The 25,701-nt window shown below is 43.2% G+C and overlaps 1 protein-coding gene across 2 annotated transcripts in view; it reads right to left on the bottom strand.

The window, feature by feature from the left end:
- Positions 1–3,121: 3,121 nt before the first annotated feature.
- Positions 3,122–25,701, bottom strand: part of MOCS3 (molybdenum cofactor synthesis 3) — a 152,021-nt gene continuing 129,441 nt past the window's right edge. The window contains exons 11-14 of one of the 2 annotated variants that reach the window (XM_056566970.1): positions 23,299–23,395; positions 22,901–23,005; positions 15,638–15,706; positions 3,122–3,372 (exon numbers count right to left, since the gene is read on the bottom strand). In XM_056566970.1, coding sequence (XP_056422945.1) covers positions 3,215–3,372; positions 15,638–15,706; positions 22,901–23,005; positions 23,299–23,395 — 429 coding nt within the window. In that variant the 3' untranslated portion in view covers positions 3,122–3,214. The remainder of the gene's footprint in view (positions 3,373–15,637; positions 15,707–22,900; positions 23,006–23,298; positions 23,396–25,701) is intronic. The other variant, XM_056566971.1, reaches the window with a different exon arrangement.

Raw genomic sequence — 25,701 nt, 5'->3', positions numbered from 1 at the left:
GGCATCATCTCCCTATCCCCGATTATCATGTCTATGCAGGATAGTGTTTCTTTAGATTTATTATAGCACAAATATGTTCTTAATTCCAGGTTCCTCTCTCTCCAGTAATCTACCCATCCCAATTCCTCCACCATTCTCCTTAATCCCTTTTTTCCACCACTCAGATTTTGTCTCCCTATCCTTAATCTATCTTTCCCTTCATCCATCACTGCATTAATGTCTCCCATCACCATAATTGGGATACCTCCTTTATCATTAACAAACTGGCATAATTCCTTAAATATTCCTAATGAAAAGGGCACATAGACAAAAGCGAACAGCAATTTTTTCCCTTTCCAATTTAACACCAGAAATACATACCTACCTTATTTGTCTTTTTTTTAATTGAACACTTCTACATTCAATCCTTTATGTATTAACACATTTACCCTTCTAAAGTAGCAAGCGTGTACTGAATGGAATGCATTTCCACTTCCTTTGTAAAATATGTACTTTGTCTTTTGTCAAGTGTGTCTCTAATAGATAAATTATGCCTGGTAAATGCTTCTCAATTACTTTATAAACTGCAGCACGTCTCACTCTATCCGCCAGCCCCCTTACATTCCAAACCAGTACCTTCATTCAAGTATCTGGGAGGAGAGAAGAAAAAAAAAAGAAAGAAAAAAAAAGGTGGAAACCCCCAACCCCCCCTCCTTTCTAACCCTACCCCCCTTCCCCTTCATTTGGCATTGCCAAAAAAAAAAAATTCCGACAATCCTCTATCTTGAGCCCCCCACCCGGTCAGCCAGCCAACATCTTTTTCCCCCTTAAATTGCATTAATATATTTAATTTCTCATTTACAAAGGAGATTCATTTGTTACATTTTACCTGATCCCTTCCTTTTCCAGCCACTCATTTACTTCCTTTACTGAAGCAAAAAAACACGACTTATGTTTGTATATGACCTTGAGTTTGGCCGGGAATAACGAATACCTCATATTAGCTTCTCTTAACCTTTTTTTTTGTATGAAAGTTAACCTGTCTTGCTGTGTTGCCTTCGAGTAATCTGCATAAAACATTATTTTATTACCGTTGATCTCCTTATCTACCCCTCTGGCTCCCCTGAAGATTACATCTATCTGTTGGTGATAGCAACCTGACAAGGATCGTTCCTGGATGGGCCCCTAGTAAAGGAGGTTTTGGCGGAACCCTGTGTGCCCTTTCTACCTCAAAAAAATCTGATAGACCATGTACCTCGAAATTTTTCAATATCCAATTTTTAACAAACCCTCGGCAATCTTCACCTTGTAATCTTTCTGGGATTCCTACAATTCTTAGATTTGATCGTCTTCCTCTATCCTCTAAATCCCTCAATTTAGTATTCAATTCCTGGCATATTCCTGACAACTCACCCACCTTTCTCGCTAGTTCTTCTGTCCTATGCTCTATCCCTTTGGTCTCATCTTCCACCTCATTCAACCTTTCCCTAATTTTCAGAAAATCCTGCCTTAGTATCACGGTATCCTGCCTTACCTCCCCTATCTGATCTTTAATCTCCTTTATTGCTTCATTTGTTTTTTCTACCCCCTCAAATATTTTGCTAAGCATTGCTTTAGTTCCCTCCTCCTCCTGCTCCTCTGTCTCCTATCTACTGTTATCCCCTTCTTATTCCTTTCTGACCCTTGTTGGTTCATTCCCACCTCCCTCTCAACCCCTGGGGATTAAAAAAAAATTTCCACTTAGCTTCTGCCTACCGCCCCCTCTCCCTTCTCCTTCAGGTGGGTCGATGTCCAACCTCCTGACATGCGGCTGGACACCGAATCGTCTTTTTTTTTTCTCCCTCCCATTTTCCTAAATTGACCTGGGAGGTCGAATTTGCAGACAGCAGGTATAAAATATGCTGCCCTGGAAAGATTGGAGCCGCTTATGTTGGTGTTCCAGGCCTAACTTGCTGTAAATCATTTATTTTTTTTACCAGAAGTCCCCTTGGGGTAGAATTCCATACTTTTGTAAGTACAATTTCTTTTTTCTCCTTTTATTTTTATGTGTGTGGTGTAATCTAATTGCTTCTGTTTTCTTTCATGTGCTGTGAATACATTTATTAAGTCCTGCCTTTGTTTGTAAAACCAATCATAGTTTCTGAAGAAAGTTTTCTTATAATGCAGAGTTCATTTTAATGTTTGGCTAAATTGTGATCTTTTTCCTATTTTTTAAGCTACTTGGTGATAGTAGATTTGATTAGGAAATTGTAAGTGTATTTAGATTTGATTGGTGGCAGTGATACCAAGTATAGAGAGGTGGGTGGTAAGTAATACTACCCAATTACATGTAGTAAATACTCCTGCACATCCCCAAATGTGGTCTACATGATACAATGCACCAAATGTGACATGGGATGCTACATTGGTGAAACCGGCCGGAAACTCAACGAAAGGATGAATCTACACAGACATTCCATCAACCGCCATAAAGAAAAGGACTACTGCCCCCCAGTTGGACACCATTTTACCCAAACAGGCCACTCCATACATGACCTTACAATCAAGATACTGAGAGGGAACTTCAAAAACACACAAGAGAGAAAGACATTTGAAGCCAAAATGATACTGTTTTTTGACTCGAAAAACAGGGGACTTAATGTGGATTTGAGCTTCTTATCTCATTATCAAAATTTCTTATAACCTGTGCTATATACTGGATTCTCTTATAACCTGCACTGTGTTCTCTTTTGCATCTCACTATGTCCTGCTAATTACCAGTCTCTTCCCTGCTCCCCCCTCCCTCCCCTTTCCTCATTCTTATCTATTTAGTCTATGTTCCCATAACAGGACAATTTATGGCCCATCTTAGTGTGAATTCTCCACATCTATTGTCTTAACCCCTGCATATTTGTGAGATGTAACCTGTGTCTTCTACTTGTGAGCTTAGATTTGCTTTGGACTTGATAAAGGGAGGAATCCCGAAAGCTTGTCTCTACAAAATGCTGTTAGTCCAATAAAAAAGATATTACAAGATACTGCAACATTTTATGATTTGCATCTATACCCAATTACATGATATGCTTGCTAAGTCCAGTCATGACACTGCCAACTACCCATTTATAATGCACAGCAATTACAGCAAGTTACACCAAATAAAAATACAAGCCTACAACAAATTATCGTCACATAAAACTGGAAACTGCTTTTATTAATAGAGTATACAAACATTGTAACTGCCACAAGAAATTAAACTTTAATATTGAGGAAAAGTGGGATCAATCTTCTTAGACCATGCCCTTAAACCCCCTTTAATGTCTTTAGCTAGAACTTTAAATGTTACTCTGCTTAAAACTTCCTGTAGTATCTTCACAGCCTTTTGAGAATCATTTCCAAGTTTGCATATAACAATCACTAAAAAAAGAAAAACAAGAATTACTTATGCTTTTTTTTCTCTTGAAGATATTAAAGAATTGAAAAAAATAGCATAGAACTGAATTATCTCTTTCCTAGCATTAGTAGAAGAATGTGATCACTATGGGGGACATTTATCATTGTTTGCTTTGGTAAACAAGTTCTGAAATAATATTTTATTTTAATTTTGTGCTTTAGTTTTGCTTATGTGCGACATACTTATTATACTATAACAGTAGGTTGATTAATTTATGAGCACATAAGCAAAACAAAAAAGTTGCAGCTGAGACTTTTTTTTCAGTCTTTTTAAATTTGCTTATGGACAGGAGTTTAGTACTCAAGGTCAGACCTGGAGCAGACTTCAGACTTTTTGAATGGGGTTTGAGACTTTTTTTTTTGCTTACATGTGCCTTTCGCACATCATAAATCTCGTATTTTCCAGCGTATAAGACGGCTTTTAACCCCGTAAAATGTTCTCAAAAGCCGGGGGTCGTCTTATACTCCGGGCGCTGCAGTCGGCTGGGACGCCCGGGGTATGGATTATCTATACCCCGGGCGTCACGGCCGAGATTAACTTCCCCCATCATATTCAGGACATCCCTGTGTCCCAAAAGATCTTTTTGGGACACAAGGATGTCCCGGTGACCTTTCTGCGGTAACTTTAAAAACACAGGGGCCACCGGGAGGTAGCACGCGCAGAGACGTCACTGACGTCCCATGAGTGCGCCCATAGCCACAGCAGAGCGGAGTGGTGCAGCGAGGACGCGCGGGTATGGAAAGCTCCTCTGGTCCTGACCCCAGACCAGAGGTTGGAGCACTGAATTGGGGCAGTACACAGACATAAAGCCTCCAGCCATACACTGTATATGGCTGAAGACTGTATGTCTGTGGGGTCCACTGCCTACCTAATGTGGGAGAGTAAAATAGAGAAAAGGAGGGAAAAGGATGGTGCGCTTTTGCTGGTAATGAGCGGACTCAGAACAAAACGGTAGCACAGGACCGCAGGTCCACAAAACAATCACTGAAATGGTAACAAATATAAATAAAGGGTGAACATCAATGCCAATTCTTATATTATAATGAAAACAAGGTAAGTTAAAGGGAACCAATCATCAGATTTTACCCTATATAACGCTTGGCCAAGCGTTATATAGGGTAAAATCTTTATTTTCACCATTCCCGGGGGATGCTCCTGCCCCCAGGGATGGTGAAGATATGAACTTATAAACTAGTCACCGCCGCCGTAAGTAGTAACCTGGGCGGGGAGCTCTTCTCACCTACTCCCGTTCTTAGGCCGGGAGCGACGCCCCCTCCGCTTGATTGATGGGCCGCGTCATTGTTCCGCTCACTGAACAGACGGAGCAGAGCGATGACGCTGCCCATCAATCAAGCGGAGGGGGTGTCACACCCGGCCGAAGAACGGGAGTAGGTGAGAAGAGCTCCCCGCCCAGGTGACTACTTACAGCGGCGGCTAGTTTATAACTTCATATCGTCACCATCCCTGGGGACAGGAGCGTCCCCCGGAAATGGTGAGGACAACAATTTTACCCTATATAACGCTTTGCCAAGCATTATATAGGGTAAAATCTGATGATTGGTTCCCTTTAAGGTGAAGTGGAAGGGATTGCAGGCAGATGAGAGTCTATGGAAAAAAAATGTGCATGGAATACTAAAAGGGAGGTGGTGCGCAGGCAATTTTTCTGCAGCTATCCATGCATAGGTATTTTAAAAAGTCCTTAAAACAGTGTTTCTTTGAGGGGGGAAAAAAAAAAACAACTGAAAAACATATAAAAGTGTTTAAAGGTGCATAAGTCCACATAAAAAGTCTATATATGAATAAGTCCCAAATTGTAGTCCACATTTCCAAATCCAATTCATGGTGTTAGCAGCAAAGGAAAGGGGCCACATATCTATGGAAAGACTGGAGCTCCAAGTTGCTGGATCCACATTGACATGAAGGAGATATATGCACCAATGTACACAAGTGACCTGAAAGGAAAAGTTGCTGAGGTACTTACAATTGCTGCGTCCTGGGGTATGCTGCTGTGCTTATGGTGGCATGGCTGTCTGGAGCGCAGCATCCTAGGTTATATAGGAGAGCCGCGGGGAACTTCCAGACATGCGCATTGCGCAACTTCCGATTCGGCGTGAAGCAGCTGTGACAGCTGCGCAGTCGGGTGAGGTGGGGAACGAGTGTTGCACATAGACGTGGAGTGATGTTGTATAGTACGCTACAGTGTGTGGAATAGATGGTGTAATGGGATGAATGGAATATATATGTATATGAGAGCTGGACAGAAAGTGGTAGTGATGAACAGAAGGTAGTGGATGGATGGGGGGATTACAGGAGGGGAAGATGAGAAATGGAAAAGGTCAGAGGGGAAACAGAATAGGAAAGATGAAAAATAAAAATATAAAAAGGAAAAAGAGGAAGAAAAAGAACAAAGGGATGATGGAAAACTGGATGGATGAATGGAAAATCAAGAGGAATGTGAAAGTGAAATGAGCATTGGAATGAAGTAAAAGATGGTGCAATAAAAAAAAAATAAAAAAAAAACATGAAGGTGAAAATTAAATGTAAACGAAAATAAAAATGAAAGTAAAGATGAAAATGAGAATGGGAATGAAAATGGAATGGAAACATTATATTAAATAAAAATGATAAACAGAATGGAAGTGAAAAAATGGAAAAAAGAAAATAAAGTGGAAAATGAAGTAAAAATAGAAATTAAAAAGTAAAATAAGGGATGGAAAGGAAAAGGGGGGGGCTGTGGGGAAAGGGGCAACGGAAGGAGTGGGATATCTGGGGAAGGAAATGGGGGTGTAGAGGAAGAATGATATGTAAGGAAATTTAGTGGGGTGTCTGGAAAAGCAGTAATGGGGGGTGGATAGTGTATGTGGAAAATCTGTGTGATGATTTTTTCAGTTCAATACATTAATTGAGGCCATCCGGGGCCAGGCATTTTAGTTTGTAGATCCAGTAGGCCTCTCTACGGTTGAGATCTGTTCTGAGATCTGTTCTATGGTGTTGATCTTAATGCAGGAGAAATCCTTATGTTTTTCCGTTAGGTGTCTTGAGACGCTTTGTTTCAGGTACCCGATGTTAGAGTTATGCCGGTGTCCGTTCAAACGTTTTCTCAGTGTCTGTGAGGTCCTTCCAACATAATGAAGACCACAGCAGCAGTCAAGTAGATATACTACATAGGAAGAGCTGCAGTCGAGATGCGTTTTTATATCAAAAGAAGTAGCGATATTTGTGGTGGTGAAGGATTTTCTTCCATGTGAAATATTCACACAGCAGAAGCAGCCCTTACTCTTGCATTTGAAAGCACCCACGGTGGTGGTGCTGGTTTTTGGTGCTTTTGTTTTCCTTAGGTGGTTGGTGCAAGGATATTCTTGATTGTCATGCCCCTGTGGAACGAGTTGGGGTTTTTTAGGGATGACTTTTCGCAAGATGGGGTCCAATAGTCGGGTACCCCAATTTCTCTCCAACATTTCTCAAATGTTCTTATGTTCTAGATTGTAAGTCGTAATGAAGTTGCAACTATGAGCGTTTGGTTGTTCCTGTATTTTCTTCTTGGGTGTAGCTGAGGGTAAGAGATCTTTTTGTATTGTCTTTAAGTTTACATTGAATGCTTCTTTGAGAATAGAAGAGGGGTAGTATTTTTTTTGAGAATTCACTCAACCATAGAGAGGCCTACTGGATCTACAAACTAAAGTGTCTGGCCCCGGATGGCCTCAATGAATGCATTGAACTGTAAAAATCATCACACAGATCCTCCACATACACTATCCACCCCCATTACTGCTTTTCCAGAGACCCCACTAAATTTCCTTACATATCATCCTTCCTCTACACCCCCCTTTTCCTTCCCCAGAAACACCACCACGTCCCCTTCCCAGACACCCCACCCCAATCCTTCCATTGCCCCTTTCTCCCCTCCCAATCCCTCCCAAACCGCCCCTCCCCCCACATTTCCCTAGCCTCCCCCTTCCACAGCCCCCCCCCTTTTCCTTTCCATCCCTCATTTTACTTTTTCATTTCTATTTTCCACTTTATTTTCTTTTTTCCATTTTTTCACTTCTATTCTGTTTATCATTTTTATTTAATATAATTTTTCCATTTCATTTTCATTTCCATTCCCATTCTCATCCTTTCATTTATATATATTTTTTTTTTATTGCACCATCTTTTACTTCATTCCCATGTTCATTTCACTTTCACATTCCTTTTGATTCTCCATTCATCCATCCACTCCACCCGACTGCGCAGCTGTCACAGCTGCCTCACACCGGAATAGAAGTTGCGCAATGCGCATGTCCGGGAGTTACCCACGGCTCACCTATATAACCTAGGACGCTGCGCCCCAGACAGCCATGCCACCATAAGCACAGCAACATACCCTAGGACGCAGCAACTTTTCCTTTCAGGTCACATATGTGTATACACTGTCAGGTCACGTGTGTACACATTGGTGCATGTATCTTCTTCATGTCAATGTGGATCCAGCAACTTGGAGCTCCAGTCTTTCCATAGATATGTGGCCCCTCCCCTTTCCTGCTAACACCATGGATTGTATTTGGAAATGTGGACTACAATTTGGGACTTATTCATATACAGACTTTTTATGTGGACTTATGCACCTAAGCATTTTTATATGTTTTATATATGTTTTTGTTTTTTTAAAAGCACTGTTTTAACCCCTTAATGACCAAGCCCATTTTCACCTTAAAGGGGTTATCCAGGAAAAAAATTTTTTTTAAATATCAACTGGCTCCAGAAAGTTAAACAGATTTGTAAATTACTTCTATTAAAAAATCTTAATCCTTTCAGTACTTATGAGATTCTGAAGTTAAGGTTGTTCTTTTCTGTCTAAGTCCTCTCTGATGACACCTGTCTCGGGAAACGCCCAGTTTCGAAGCAAGTCCCCATAGCAAACCTCTTCTAAACTGGGCGTTTCCCCGTCACCAGAGAGCACTTAGACAGAAAAGAACAACCTTAACTTCAGAAGCTCATAAGTACTGATAGGATTAAGATTTTTTAATAGAAGTAAATTACAAATCTGTTTAACTTTCTGGAGCCAGTTGATAGATAAAAAAAAAGTTTTTTTCCTGGAATACCCCTTTAAGGACCAGGCCAATTTTCTTTTTGCGCTTTCATTTTTTCCTCCTCGCCTTCTAAAATCCATAACTCTTTTATATTTCCATCTACAGACCCATATTAGGGCTTGTTTTTTGCGTGACCAATTGTACTTTGTAATGAAACCTCTCATTTTACCATAAAATGTACAGCGAACCCAAAAAATTTTGAACATATTGGAGGGTTTTGTTTTGTTTTCACACTATACACTTTACGGTAAAAATTACATGTGTTCTTTTTTCTGTGGGTCAATACGATTAAAATGATACCCATGGCTAGATACTTTTATATTTTTGTACAGCTTAAAAAAAAATCTAAAACTTTTTGTACAAAATCAGTAATCTAAAATCGCCCTAATAAAATTTTTCCGTATATAGGGCCGTATGAGGGCTCATTTTTTGCGCCGTCATCTGTACTTTTTTTAGATACCACATTTGCATATATAAAACTTTTAGATAATTTTTTAGATTTTTTTTTTTAAATAAAATGTGACAAAAAGCTGCATTTTTGTACATTTTTTAAATTTTTTTTTTTACGTTTACGCCATTCACCGTACGGGATCATTAACATTATATTTTGACAGTTCAGACATTTACGCACGCGGCGATACCAAATATGTTTATTAAAAAATATATATATATGCTTTTTGGGGGTAAAATGGGAAAAACTGACAATTTTCATTTTTATTGGGGGAGGGGATTTTTCACGTTTTTTACTTTTTATATTTTACATTTTTCAAATTATTATTATTTTTTTTTTACACTTCTTATGTCCCCATAGGGACTATTTATAGCAATCCTTTGATTGCTAATACTGTGCAGTGCTATGTATAGGACATAGCACTGATCAGTATTATCGGTGATCTTATGCTCTGGTCTGCTCAATCGCAGACCAGAGCAGAAGACCCCGGGAGACGGTCGGAGCCAGGTGAGGGGACCTCCGGCCGCCATGCTGGATGATTGGATCGCCGCGGTAGCGCTGTGGGCGATCCGATCATCCAATCAAAGTACTGCAATGCCGCAGATGCCGTGATCTGTATTGATCATGGCATCTGAGGGGTTAATGGCGGACATCCGCGCGATCGCGAATGTCGGCCATTATGGGCGGGTATGACGCGAGCACCCTTCCGATGCCAAACCAGGACGTACATTTACGTCTGTGGTCGTTAAGGCGTTAAAGGGTTAAAGGGGTACTACCGTGGAAAACTTTTTTTTTTTTTTAATCAACTGGTGCCAGAAAGTTAAACAGATTTGTAAATCACTTCTATTAAAAAATCTTCCAGTACTTTTTAGGGGCTGTATACTAAAGAGAAATCAAAAAAAGAAAAGCATTTCCTGTGATGTCCTGACCACAGTGCTCTCTGCTGTCCATTTTAAGAACTGGGGAAAATCCCCATAGCAAACATATGCTTCTCTGGACAGTTCCTAAAATGGACAGCAGAGGTCAGTAGAGAGCACTGTGGTCAGGACATCACAGGAAATGCATTTCTTTTTGGATTTCTGTTTAGTATAAAGCCCCTAAAAAGTACTGGAAGGATTAAGATTTTTTAATATAAGTTATTTAAAAATCTGTTTAACTTTCTGGCACCAGTTGATTTAAAAAAAAAAAAAAGTTTTCCATGGTAGTACCCCTTTAACCCCTTAAGGACCAAGGGTGTACAGGTACGCCTTTGCTCCCTGGTACTTAAGGACCAAGGGCGTACCTGTACGCCCGTGGGAATTTTGGTCCCTGCCGCGCGCCGGGCGGGGACCGGACGGGGGTGACTGCTGATATCTATCAGCAGGAACCCCGCGCAAATGCCCAGGGGGGTCATCAGACCCCCCCCATGTCGGCGTGAATTCACACTTGCGATTTGCAGCTATTACGGGTCATACGGGTCTATGGTGACCCGGAATATAACGAGCATCGCGGTTGTCCAAGACACCCACGATCCCCCTGAAGGCATAGGAGTGAGATGGCAGTGGTGCCACCCCTCCTATCCCTGCTATTGGTGGTCTAGACGCGACCACCAATAGCAGATCGGGGGCGGGGGCTTTACTTTCACAATAGGCGGGGCAGAGCAGGGAACCGACAGAGGACCGGCGCTGACATCCACTTACCCCGAGGGCGAGGCTGTGGGCATCCATCGGTGGAGGAGATCGGAGTCCGGCGATGTCGTGCGGCTGGCTCCCTGGATTCGACGGAAGCCGGTAAGTTGCCCAGCAACATCTGGAGGGTACAGTTTGAGACCACTATACAGTGGTCTCTAAACTGTAACCCTCCAGATGTTGCAAAACTACAACTGCCAGCATGCCCAGACAGCTGTTAGAGCATGCAGGGATTTGTAGTTTTGCAACAGCTGGAGGGCCCCAGTTTGGAGATCACTGGCCGTGATCTCTAACTGTGGCACTCCAGATGTTGCAAAACTGCAACTCCTAGCATGCCCAAACAGCAATTTGCCCCCCCCCCCCCCCATGTGAATGTACAGGGTACATTCACACAGGCAGGTTTACAGTAAGTTTCCTGCTTCAAATATGAGCTGTGGCAAATTTTTCGCAGCGCATACTCTTAGCGGTAAGCTCACTGTAAACTGCTGCCAGTGTGAATGTACCCTAAAAACACTACACTACACTAACACTAAATAAAGGGTAAAACACAACATATACACCCCCTTACACTGTCCCCCCCAATAAAAATGAAAAACGTATTGTAGGCAGTGTCTCCAAAACGGAGCCTCCAGCTGTTGCAAAACAACTCCCAGCATTTCCGGACAGCCACTGACTGTCCAGGCATGCTGGGAGTTTAGCAACAGCTGGAGGCACCCTGTTTGGGAATCACTGGCGTAGAATAACCCTATGTCCACCCCTATGCAATCCCTAATTTAGTCCTCAAATGCGCATGGCGCTCTCTCACTTCGGAGCCCTGTAGTATTTCAAGGAAAAAGTTTAGGGCCACATATGGGGTATTTCCGTACTCGGGAGAAATTGCACTACAAATTCTGGGGGGGCTTTTTCTCTTTTACCCCTTATGAAAAAGAAAAGTTGGGGTCTACACCAGTCTGTTAGTGTAAAAAAAAATAATTTTACACTAATATGCTGGTGTTGTCCTTTACTTCTTATTTTCACAAGAGGTAAAAAGAAAAAAAGACCCCCAAAATTTGTAACACAATTTCTCCTGAGTACGGAAATACCCCATATGTGGGCATAAAATGCTCGGCGGGCGCACAACAAGGCTCAGGAGTGAGAGCGCACTATGTACATGTACACTATGTACATCCTAAATTGGTGATTTGCACAGGGGTGGCTGATTTAACAGCGGTTCTGACAAACGCATAAAAATAAATACCCACATGTGACCCCATTTTGGAAACTACACCCCTCATGTAATGTAATAAGGGGTACAGTGAGCATTTACGCCCCACAGGTGTCTGGCAGATTTTTGGAACAGTGGTCCGTGAAAATCAAAATTGTAATTTTTAATTTGCACAGCCCACTGTTCCAAAGATCTGTCAAACGCCAGTGGGGTGTAAATGCTCACTGCACCCCTTATTAAATTTGGTGAGGGGTGTAGTTTCCAAAATTGGGTCACATGTGGGGGGGGGGGGGGGGGGCTCCACTGTTCTGGCACCACGGGGGGCTTTGTAAACGCACATGGCCCCTGACTTCAATTCCAAACAAATTCCCTTTTCAAAAGCTTAATGGCGCTCCTCTTCTGAGTATTGTAGTGCGCCAGCAGAGCACTTGACGCCCACACATGGGGTATTTCCATACTCAGAAGAAATGGGGTTACAAATTTTGGGGGTAATTTTCTCCTATTACTCCTTGCAAAAATGTAAAATTTGGGGAAAAAACAGCATTTTAGTGAAAAAAAAAATTTCGTCGTGAAATACCTGTGAGGTGTTAAGGCTCCCTGTACCCCTTGTTACATTCCTTGAGTGGTGTAGTTTTCCAAAATAGTATGCCATGTGGGATTTTTTTGCTGTTCTGGCACCATAGGGGCTTCCTAAATGTGACATGCCCCCCAAAAACCATTTCAGAAAAACTCACTCTCCAAAATCCCATTGTGGCTCCCTCCCTTCTGAGCCCTCTACAGCGCCCGCCGAACACTTGACATACACATATGAGGTATTTTCTTACTCGAGAGAAATTGGGTTACAAATTTTGAGAGGATTTTTTTCCTTTTACCTCTTGTAAAATTCAAAAACTGGGTCTAAAAAACATGCGAGTGTAAAAAATGAAGATTTTGAATTTACTCCTTCACTTTGCTGCTATTCCTGTGAAACACCTAAAGGGTTAACACACTTACTGAATGTCATTTTGAATACTTTGAGGGGTGCCGTTTTTATAATGGGGTCATTTGTGGGGTATTTCTAATATGAAGGCCCTTCAAACCCACTTCAAACCTGAACTGGTCCATGAAAAATTCCGATTTTGAAAATTTGGTGAAAAATTTGAAAATTGCTGCTGAACTTTGAAGCCCTCTGGTGTCTTCCAAAAGTAAAAACATGTCAACTTTATGATGCAAACATAAAGTAGACATATTGTATTTGTGAATCAAAATATTATTTATTTAGAATGTTTAGAATGCTACAAGCAGAGAGCTTCAAAGTTAGAAAAATGCAAAATGTTACCAATAACATAAAGTAGAATATGTCACGAAAAAACTATCTCGTAATCAGAATGATAGGTAAAAGCATCCCAGAGTTATTATTGCTTACATTGACAGTGGTCAGATGTGCAAAAAATGCTCTGGTCCTACAGTGAAAATTGGCCTGGTCCTTAAAGGGTACCTCTCATCAAATAAACTTTTGATATATTTTAGATTAATGAATGTTGAATAACTTTCCAATAGCATGTTAATGAAAAATATGCTTCTTTCTATTGTATTTTTCCTGATCAGTCCTGTCAGCAAGCATTTCTGACTCATGCTGGAGTCCTAAACACTCAGAGCTGCCAGCCTGCTTTGTTCACAGCCAAACAGGCTGTGAACAAAGCAGGCTGGCAGCTCTGAGTGTTCTCCTTTGTGAACAAAGCAGACTGGCAGCTCGTAGTGTTTAGGACTCCAGCATGAGTCTGAAATGCTTGCTGCCAGGACTGGTAGGGAGACCCCCAGTGGTCATTTCTTCAAAGTGGAAAATTAAATATAAAGAAGCATATTTTTTTTAATAACATGCAATTGTAAAGTTATTCTGCATACATTAATCTATAATATATCAAAAGTTTTTTTGATGAGAGGTACCCTTTAAGGGGTTAAGGACTTTTTAAAATACCTATGAATGGATAGCTGCAGAAAAATCGCCTGCCCACCGCTCCCTTTTAGTATTCCATGCATTTTTTTTCCATAGACTCTTCTGCCTGCAATTCCTCTTTCCTTGCTCCACTTCACCTTACCTTACCATGTTTTCATTATAATATGAGAATTGGCATTGATGTTTACCCTTTATTTATATTTGTTACCATTTCAGTGATTGTTTTTTGGATTCTTTTTATAAATATTGTCCTGTGCTACCGTGGCATTCTGAGTCCCGTCATTACCAGCAGAAGCGCTCCATCTTTTTCTCTATTTTACTCTTCTACTACACTTCCATACCCTTGTGGATACGGAAAAGGGAAAGTGAAATGCACACTGCACATATTCCACAAACCACTCCACTGCCACTGGGTCTCGCTTGTTCTGCTGGACCACCCCAGTGGATCAGGTGTGACACCTAGAACGAAGTGTGGGGTCCAGTCCATTTTTTTTATTTTTACTATAACAGCACACCAGAGAGAGCCCCTCTTTTTCTTTCTGCCTTTGCACTACCTAATGTGGGGGAAACTATACTGCCAACCTAACGTGGGGGAACTACAATCTAGTGGGTGGGGTAACTATGCTGACAACCTAGTGTGGGGGAACAAGGGTAAGGTACCGTATCGTGGTAGAGAGGTAGTCTTATACAGCGAGTATATCCCCAAACTCTATATTTTAACTGTAAAAGTTGGGGGTCGTCTTATACACCCAGTCGTCATACGCCAGAAAATACGGTACCTGACCACTGCAAAGTAAAAAATGAACTTTGCTTAGGTAAGGCTGTTTGTAACTTTTTGCTTACCCACAAAAGACACATAAAAATGCGTATGTATGACGGCTCATTTTTTGCACCAGGATCTGTAGTTTTTATTGGTACCACGTTTGCGTATGTGATATAATATAAATATTTTAATTTTTTTGAAGAATATAATGTGACAAAAAAGCAGCAATTTTAACGTTTACGCCATATACCGTACGGGATCATTATCATAATATTTTAATAGTTCGGACATTTACACACGTGGCAATACCAAATATGTTTATTAATTATTTTTTATACGCTTTTTGGGGGTAAAATGGGAAAAAGGGACTATTTACATTTTTATTAACACCTTAAGGACCAAGGTCTCGCACAGACAATGGCGTATACGTAAAAAAAATGCCAAAGTCCAAAATTGTGTATTTTTGGTCATTTTGTATACCCTAAAAAAAGTATAAAAAGCGTTAAAGAAGACCCATCAAAACAAAAATAGTTGTTATTAGATCCAAAAAATTCTCCAGATTTGGCGCTTCTCCCAATAGAAAGGTATATTTATTGGTTAAAATTCCATTCAGTGATATTGCACGTCTTGAAAAAGAGCTTAGTCAGAGCTTTAAACTCATTGATTGATGTATAACAGTGTCTGTATGTAATTTTAACCAATAAATATACCGTATTTATCAGGGTATACCACGCACCAGCCTATAACACGCACCCTCATTTTACCAAGGATATTTGGGTACAAAAATTGTTTTACCCAAATATCCTTGGTGAAATGAGGGTGCGTGTGTGTGCGTGTGTATACCCCGATACACTGTTTCTGACTCCGCAGAAGCCCCCAGGAAAGGCAGGGGGAGAGAGGCCGTCGCTGCCCGCTTCTCTCCCCCTGCCTTTCCATGGGTCTAGAGCCCTGTGGCCGCCGCTTCTCTCCCCCTGGCTATCGGCGCTGCTGCCCCTTCTCTCCCCCTGGCTATCTGTGCCTCTGCCCCATTACCGGCGCCGATAGCCAGGGGGAGAGAAGCGGCGCCGGCAATGGTGCAGAAGCGCCGATAGCCAGTGGGAGCCGTTGCCTCCCCCATCCCCGGTTGTATAATTACCTGTTACCGGGGTTGGGTCCACGCTGCTTCTGGCCTCCGGTGTGGCGTCCCCTGCGTCGTTGCTATGCGCTGCATAAAAAAAAAAAAGCCTTAATTTGGGTCTTTCGGTGGAAAATTTTAAGTGTTATGATTTTTATAAGGTGAGGAGGAAAAACGAAAGCGCAAAAATGAAAAATGGCCCGTTAAGGGGCTAAGGGAGGGCATTTTTTCCCCTTTTTTTATGTCCTCATAGGGGACTATTTATAGCAGGGGTCCTCAAACTACGGCCCGCGGGCCACATGCGGCCCGCGGAGCGCATTTACCCCGCCCGCCGGGTGTTTTTGCCTTAGGACATCCCTGTGTTCCGAAACATGCTTTCGGAACACAAGGATGCCTCTGTGAAGTCCCTGCGGCCCGCGTTTACTTTAAAAACGCGGGGACCGCCGGAAGCAGGCGCACGCAGCGACGTCACTGACGTCCCATGCGTGCGCCCATGGCAACCGAGCGCGGAGCAGCGGAGAAGAAGCAAGGACGCGTGCGCTGGTAGTAGGTAAGTGTTTACCAGCGGCGCGTCCCTTCGGAGTTCTGACCACCGATCCTCCATTCCTGCTATGGCCGGACCCGAGGAGCGGTGATCAGAACACTTAAATGGGGCAGTACACAGGCATACAGCCTCCAGCCATACTTTATGGCTGGAGGCTGTATGCCTGTGGGGGAACATACTGCCAATGTAATTTGGGGGACTATACTGCCAGCCTAATGTGGGGGAACTATACTGCACCTAATGTGGGGGAACTATACTGCACCTAATGTGGGGGAACTATACTGCACCTAATGTGGGGGAACTATACTGCACCTAATGTGGGGGAACTATACTGCACCTAATGTGGGAGAACTATACTGCACCTAATGTGGGGGAACTATACTGCACCTAATGTGGGGGAACTATACTGCACCTAATGTGGGGGAACATACTGCACCTAATGTGGGGGAACATACTGCACCTAATGTGGGGGAACATACTGCACCTAATGTGGGGGAACATACTGCACCTAATGTGGGGGAACATACTGCACCTAATGTGGGGGAACATACTGCCAGCCTAGTGTGGGGGACTATACTGCACCTAATGTGGGGGAACTATACTGCACCTAATGTGGGGGAACATACTGCACCTAATGTGGGGGAACATACTGCACCTAATGTGGGGGGGGAACATACTGCACCTAATGTGGGGGAACATACTGCACCTAATGTGGGGGAACATACTGCCAGCCTAGTGTGGGGGACTATACTGCACCTAATGTGGGGTAACTATACTGCACCTAATGTGGGGGAACTATACTGCACCTAATGTGGGGGAACATACTGCACCTAATGTGGGGGAACATACTGCACCTAATGTGGGGAAACATACTGCCAGCCTAGTGTAGTGGACTATACTGCACCTAATGTGGGGGAACATACTGCACCTAATGTGGGGGAACATACTGCCAGCCTAGTGTGGGGGACTATACAGCACCTAATGTGGGGGAACTATACTGCACCTAATGTGGGGGAACTATACTGCACCTAATGTGGGGGAACTATACTGCACCTAATGTGAGGAACTGTACTGCACCTAATGTGAGGAACTGTACTGCACCTAATGTGGGGGAACTGTACTGCACCTAATGTGGGGGAACTGTACTGCCAGCCTAGTGTGGGGGACTATACTGCCAGCCTAGTGTGGGGGACTATACTGCACCTAATGTGGGGGAACATACTGCCAGCCTAATGTGGGGGAACATACTGCCAGCCTAATGTGGGGGAACATACTGCACCTAATGTGGGGGAACATACTGCACCTAATGTGGGGGAACATACTGCACCTAATGTGGGGGAACATACTGCACCTAATGTGGGGGAACATACTGCACCTAATGTGGGGGAACATACTGCACCTAATGTGGGGGAACATACTGCACCTAATGTGGGGGAACATACTGCACCTAATGTGGGGGAACATACTGCACCTAATGTGGGGGAACATACTGCACCTAATGTGGGGGAACATACTGCACCTAATGTGGGGAACTATAGTGCACCTAATGTGGGGGAACATACTGCACCTAATGTGGGGAACTATAGTGCACCTAATGTGGGGGAACATACTGCCAGCCTAGTGTGGGGAACTATACTGCACCTAATGTGGGGGGACTATACTGCACCTAATGTGGGGGAACTATACTGCACCTAATGTGGGGGAACATACTGCCAGCCTAGTGTAATTTGGGGGACTATACTGCACCTAATGTGGGGGAACTATACTGCACCTAATGGGGCAGTACACAGGCATACAGCCTCCAGCCATACTTTATGGGTGGAGGCTGTATGCCTGTGGGGGAACATACTGCCAATGTAATTTGGGGGACTATACTGCCAGCCTAATGTGGGGGAACTATACTGCACCTAATGTGGGGGAACTATACTGCACCTAATGTGGGGGAACTATACTGCACCTAATGTGGGGGAACATACTGCACCTAATGTGGGGGAACATACTGCACCTAATGTGGGGGAACATACTGCACCTAATGTAGGGGAACATACTGCACCTAATGTGGGGGAACATACTGCACCTAATGTGGGGGAACATACTGCCAGCCTAATGTGGGGGAACTATACTGCACCTAATGTGGGGGAACTATACTGCACCTAATGTGGGGGAACTATACTGCACCTAATGTGGGGGAACATACTGCACCTAATGTGGGGAAACATACTGCACCTAATGTGGGGAAACATACTGCCAGCCTAGTGTAGGGGACTATACTGCACCTAATGTGGGGGGACTATACTGCACCTAATGTGGGGGAACTATACTGCACCTAATGTGGGGGAACATACTGCCAACGTAATGTGGGGGACTATATTGCACCTAATGTGGGGGAACTATAATGCACCTAATGTGGGGCACTATATTGCACCTATTGTGGGGGAACTATACTGCCAGCCTAATGTGGGGGACTATATTGCACCTAATGTGGGGGAACCATACTGCCAGCCTAATGTGGGGGACTATATTGCACCTAATGTGGGGGAACATACTGCCAACGTAAATTGGGGGACTATATTGCACCTAATGTGGGGGAACTATACTGCCAGCCTAATGTGGGGGACTATATTGCACCTAATGTGGGGGAACTATACTTCCAGCCTAATGTGGGGGACTATATTGCACCTAATGTGGGCCAACATACTGCCAACGTAATGTGGGGGACTATATTGCACATAATGTGGGGGAACTATACTGCCAGCCTAATGTGGGGGACTATATTGCACCTAATGTGGGGGAACTATACTGCCAGCCTAATGTGGGGGACTATATTGCACCTAATGTGGGGGGGAACTACAACCTAATGTAGGGGAACTACTACCTAATGTGGGGGACTATACTGCCAACCTAATGTGGGGGAATTGTACTGCACCTAATGTGGGGGAACTGTACTGCCAACCCTAATGTGGGGGAACTGTACTGCCAACCCTAATGTGGGGGAACTACAACCTAATGTGGGGGATCTATACTGCCAACCTAATGTGGGGGGGAACTGTGCTGTGTACTTAAAGTGGTAGTCCACTAATAAGATATATGTGTGCATAGGAATTTATTCATGTTTTGTTATCTATAGTCCGGCCCTCCAACGGTCTGAGGGACCGTGAACTGGCCCCCCCGTTTAAAAAGTTTGAGGACCCCTGATTTATAGTAATCATTTGGTTGCTACCGTATATACTCGAGTATAAGCCGAGTTTTTCAGCACGATTTTTTGTTCTGAAAACACCCCCCTTGGCTTATACTCGAGTGAACTCTCCGCCCTCAGTGGTCTTCAACCTGCGGACCTCCAGATGTTTCAAAACTACAACTCCCAGCAAGCCCGGGCAGCCATAGGCTGTCCGGGCTTGCTGGGAGTTGTAGTTTTGAAACCTCTGGAGGTCCGCAGGTTGAAGACCACTGCGGCCTTCGACATCATCCAGCCCACCCCCCTCTCACCCCCTTTAGTTTTGTACTCACCTCCACTCGGTGGGACGCTAGGGTGCGCTGGTCCGGTGCTGCAGGACTGTCCGGTGGGGAGGTCGTCCGGTGGGATAGTGGTTCCGGGCTGCCATCTTCTCAACGCTTCGGGCCCGGCCCCGGAATAGTCATGTTGCCTTGACGATGACGCAGAGGGACGTTCATTACCAACGTCCCTCTGCGTCGTCGTCAAGGCAACGCCTCTATTCCGGGCCCGAAGCGCGGAGAAGAGGCCCCCAGGTGAAGATGGCAGCCCGGAACCACTATCCCACCGGACGTCCTCCCCTCCGGACAGTCCTGCAGCACCGGACCAGCGCACCCCAACGTCCCGCCGAGCGGAGGTGAGTACAAAACTAAAGGGGGTGAGAGGGGGGGGGGGCTGGATGATGTCGTCTTCAAAACTACAACTCCCAGCAAGCCCGGACAGCCGATGGCTGCCCGAGCTTGCTGGGAGTTGTAGTTTTGAAACATCTGGAGGTCCGCAGGTTGAAGACCACTGTATCAGACATTGACAAGCGGTGATGATGGAGGTGGGGGGTCTGATGACATGTGGTGATGATGACAAGGGGATGATGAAGGGGAGGGGGTGTGGGATGATGAAGGGGGTGTGTGGGATGATGACAAGGGGATGATGAAGGGGGGAGGGGATGATGACAAGGGGATGATGAAGGGGGGGTGGGATTATGACAGGGGGATGATGAAGGGGGGGTGTGGGATGATGAAGGGGGTGTGTGGGATGATGACAAGGGGATGATGAAGGGGGGGTGGGATTATGACAGGGGGATGATGAAGGGGGGGTGTGGGATGATGAAGGGGGGGTGTGGGATGATGAAGGGGGGGTGTGGGATGATGAAGGGGGGGTGTGGGATGATGACAAGGGGATGATGAAGGGGGGAGGGGATGATGACAAGGGGATGATGAAGGGGGGGATGTGGGATGATGACAAGGGGATGATGACGAGGGGGTGTGGGATGATGACAAGGGGATGATGAAGGGGGGGTGGGATGATGGCAAGGGGATGATGAAGGGGGGGTGGGATGATGGCAAGGGGATGATGAAGGGGGGGTGGGATGATGGCAAGGTGATAATGAAGGGGGGGTGTGGGATGATGACAAGGGGATGATGAAGGGGGGGTGTGGGATGATGACAAGGGGATGATGAAGGGGGGGTGTGGGATGATGACAAGGGGATGATGAGGGGGGGTGGGATGATGACAGGGGGATGATGACAGGCGGTGATGATGAAGGGGGGATGATGACATGCGGTGATGATGAAGGGGGATGATGACAGGGGGGGGGGATGATGTATTTCCCACCCTAGGCTTATATTCGAGTCAATAACTTTTCCTGGGATTTTGGTGTGAAATTAGGGGGCCTCGGCTTATATTCGGGTCGGCTTATACTCGAGTATATACGGTAATACTGTTCAGCGCTATGCATAGCACTGATCAGTATTATCGGCCATGATCTGCTCTGGTCTGCTTGATCTTAGACCCAAGCAGAAGACCCTTGGAGACGGACGGAGGCAAGTGAGGGGACCTCCATCTGCCAATATAAATGATCAGATCCCAACGACAGCGCCACGGGTGAACCAATCATCTATTTTAAGTGCTGCACTGCCGTGATCTGTATTGATTACGGCATCTGAGGGGTTAATGGCGGACAGCATCCCGATCACTGATGTCCGCCATTACTGGCAGGTCCCTGGCTGCTGACAGCAGCCGGGACCTGCCGCGCATGATGCGAGCATCATTCCAGGCCTCGCGTCAAGTATAGGATGTAAATGTACATCCTGGTGCATTAAGTACCAGGGAACCAGGACGTACATTTACGCCTTATGTTGTTTAGGGGGTTAACCCCTTCCCTCCCCTTCTTTAACTGTGCACTTTAGTTTTTTCCTCCCCACCTTCTAAAAATCATTACACTTTCAATTTTCCACCTACACACCCATATGAGGGGCTTATTTTTTTTGCCTTTTTTTTTTTTACTTAAATCTACTGCAAAATAGAGCAAAAAAAAAAAAGCAATTTTATACATTTTAAGGGCTTCATGCTCGAAAATTAGTATGTTTAAAATTGTCCACTTTTGACCCCTATAATTTTTTTATTTTTCTGTATATAGGGATGTACGAGGGCTAATTTTTTGCACCATGATCTGAAGTTTTTATTGGGACCATTTTTATTTTGATGGCACCTTTTAATGGTGTTTTATTCATTTTTTTCTAGTATATGAATTGACCAAAAATGCACATTTCTGGACTTTGGATTTTTTTTTATGCTTGCGCCTCTGACCATGCGGTTTAATTAACATTCTATTTAAATAGTTTGGACATTTGATCAGGCCACGGCAGTCCCGATCAGCCCACTGAGCTAGCCAGAAACGGAATTAACCACTTTTAGACACCAACTTCGATTGCGGTATCTAAAGGGTTAATGCTGGACATCAGCCCGATTGGTGATGTCCGGCATTAGCCGTGGGTCCCGGTTGCTGATAGCATCCGGGACCCACCAGGTAAGATGTCAATGGGAAGATGGTATTTCTAATGTTTGTTTTGAAGCGCTATACATCTGTGTTGGGGAGTTGTAGTCTAAAGTGAAAACTCCTAAGTGAAAGGCTGGGTTGTTGCCAGTAAATCTGGTAGAAAGATTAAAAAAAATTAATAAATATCTAAGCTCATCATCTTGTCCATAATTGATTGATCAATAACATCAGGCTTTGCACTTTTAAAACATAACATTTTTTGTGGGCTGGATAATTTCTCTAATGAATGCTATAGTCAATAGTGCCATCTAGTACATAGTTACTAAACAGAATGGGAATTAATAAAGTCAATGATGTCACTAAAACACACTGAATATTAGACACCCACCAGATTGTTACTATCTACTGTCAGAGGGGTGTGTATTAAATTACTTATAAAGTGCATACTTAGAAGAAGGGGTCCAGCTACATTCCAGGCCACAGTACTACCCTACACGACAGAGATTGCTATACTCTACTATACTCTACTCTACATAGCAAGACAGACTAAGACTCTACTATACACAACGCATGACTAAGTGGTCCTTGCTCTGACTGAACGTGCGATGATTAGAATGTTCACCTGGAACTTCTCCGAGCAGATATTCCGTATCTGAAGAGCCCATAAAGAAGAACATGGGGCTGGCTGACCTACTAGAACAATGCTTGATATATTTCTGAGCTTTTATTGCAAAAAAAAAAAAAAAGCCTTACCTTTATTATCTAAACCATTACTGCTCTTGTTCAATTCTGCTAGTCTCTCAGTTAGAACACTGGACCAGGTCAAATTCCTATCCTCCAGTTGACTTAATGGTATATCTGTTTGTACTTTCATAAGAAAAATATAAAATTTATCTTGGAAACTGAAGACTATGCAAACAAGCTGAGAAAAAAATGCTTTAAAGATAACGTATTCAGCTAAACATCAAGAAAAGCCATGGACCAGAAAAGTAAAAAAAAAAAAAAAAAGCAAGCTACAAACATCTTGTTACAATGTGAATGTAACGCTTTCCAACAAGTGATTATGAACCTTTTTTTGTTGAAATGGTTACAAGCACAAACACCCAGATCATTTTAGAAAAATATCTCCCATTCGATACAAGTAAGGATACGAAAAGAATGCTCCAGGCGACATATGTCTACTTCAGGTTGCGGTCGGACATCAATGAGTAAGTGAGGAACCTTGTCATCAAGCATTTGTTTATAGAACTGAAAGTGGGAAAAAAAATTTTGATCAAAATTTTTGGAAGATTAAAAATTCATAGTATAGCTCACTTTAATAAAAGAATGTGCCTGAGACTACTGGTGTTGCCTGCACCCCTAGGCCTAAGAGTGCCTAAATATGCATGGAAAAATATATAATGATAACCAGTCTTCAAGAGTACGTTTGTAAAACGGAAAGACAGAAATAATGAGATCGATAGAACTTCGTATACAGCGAGACATTTTAAAATCATTAACATTTATATTCATATAAAAAAAAAAAGGTCCGTCGCAGGGCCCTTGCGGTAGCCTAATATGTAAAAAGTAATAACATTTTTTTAAATAGTAATACATTTAAAATCACTATGACCACCTCTCAAACAGTAGATGCTTTTAGTACCAGAGACTAAATATTTACAAATTATAAAGTTATGCTCGTATCAAACAATATTTATATCGTGAATAACAAGGTCCTTTTTAAAGTATGTCCTTATAGAAGTATAAATGTGCTGTATCGTTCCTCTGTAATGTCAAACAGATATGACAATTTTATATGCAGTAAGATGTTTCGAGAGGCATCCCAACTATAAAAGGTAGTTGGGATATATAAAAGTATCTATGTATATCTTTGTATCTATAAAAGTATCTACAGTCATGGCCGTAAATGTTTGCACCCCTAACATTTTTCAAGTAAATGAAGTATTTCTCACAAAAAAGGATTGCAGTAACATGTTTTGCTATACACATGTTTATTCCCTTTGTTTGTATTGGAACTAAACCAAAAAAGGGAGAGAAAAAAAAGCAAATTGGACATAATGTCACACACCAAACTCCAAAAATGGTCTGGACAAAATTATTGGCACCCTTTCAAAATAGAGGATAAATAAGATTGTTTCTAGCATGTGATGCTCCTTTAAATTAACCTGGGGCAGGTGTGGGCAATATAAAATCCCAACTGAAAGCAGATAAAAAGGAGAGAAGTTCACTTAGTCTTTGCATTGTGTGTCTGTATGTGCCACACTAGGCATGGACAACAGAAAGAGGAGAAGAGAACTGTATGAGGACTTGAGTACCAAAATAGTGGAAAAATATCAACAATCTCAATGTTACAAGTCCATCTCCAGTGATCTAGATTTGCCTTTGTCCACAGTGTGCAACATTATCAAGAAGTTTGCAACCCATGGCACTGTAGCTAATCTCCCTGGCAGTGGACAGAAGAGAAAAATTTATGAAAGGTGTCAACGCATGATAGTCCGGATAATGGATAAGCAGCCCCAAACAAGTTCCAAAGTTATTCAAGCTGTCCTGCAGGCTCATAGAGCATCAGTGTCAGCGCAAACTATACGTCGACATTTAAATGACGCTATGGCAGGAGACCCATGAGAACCCCACTGCTGACACAGAGACATAATAAAGCAAGACTACATTTTGCCAAAATGAACTTGAGTAAGCCAAAATCCTTCTGGGAAAACGTCTTGTGGACAGATGAGACCAAGATAGAGCTTTTTGTTAAAGCACATCATTCTACTGTTTACAGAAAATGGAATGAGGCCTACAAAGAAAAGAACACAGTACCTACAGTGAAATATGGTGGAGGTTCAATTATGTTTTGGGGTTGTTTTGCTGCCTCTAGCACTGGGTGTCTTGAATGTGTGCAAGGCATCCTAAAATCTGAAGATTATCAACAGATTTTGGGTTGCACTGTACAGCCCAGTGTCAGAAAGCTGGGTTTGCATCCGAAATCTTGGGTCTTCTAGCTGGACAATGACCCCAAATATATGTCAAAAAGCACCCAGAAATGGATGGCAACAAAGCACTGGAGAGTTCTGAAGTGGCCAGCAATGAGTCCAGATCTAAATTCCATTGAACACCTGTGGAGAGATCTTAACCCCTTAAGGACACAGCCAATTTTGACCTTAAGGACGCAGCAGTTTTTTTTGAAAATCTGACCACTGTCACTTTAAGCATTAATAACTTTTGGATGCTTTAACTTATGAATTTGATTCCAAGATTCTTTTTTCGTGACATTCTACTTTATGTTAGTGGTAAATTTTGGTGATACTTGCATCATTTCATGAAAAATGTGGAAAGCAAATTTTGCTGAAATGGCTTTTGGGGGGCATGTGCATTTAGGAAGCCCCTATTGTGCCAGGACAGCAACAAAAAAAAAAAAAAAAAAACACACAGCATACTATTTTGGAAAGTACACCCCTCAAGGGGTACAGTGAGCCTTAATACCGCACAGATGTTTGACAAATTTTCACTAAATTTGGACATGAAAAAGAAAAATGTAATTGCACTAAAATGCTGAG

This window comes from Hyla sarda, chromosome 3 (genome assembly GCF_029499605.1).
Source record: "Hyla sarda isolate aHylSar1 chromosome 3, aHylSar1.hap1, whole genome shotgun sequence".
In the NCBI taxonomy this organism is placed as follows: Eukaryota; Metazoa; Chordata; class Amphibia; order Anura; family Hylidae; genus Hyla; species Hyla sarda.
Note: the sequence above shows the minus strand (reverse complement) of the source record. Positions and strands in the feature narration are given on the sequence as shown.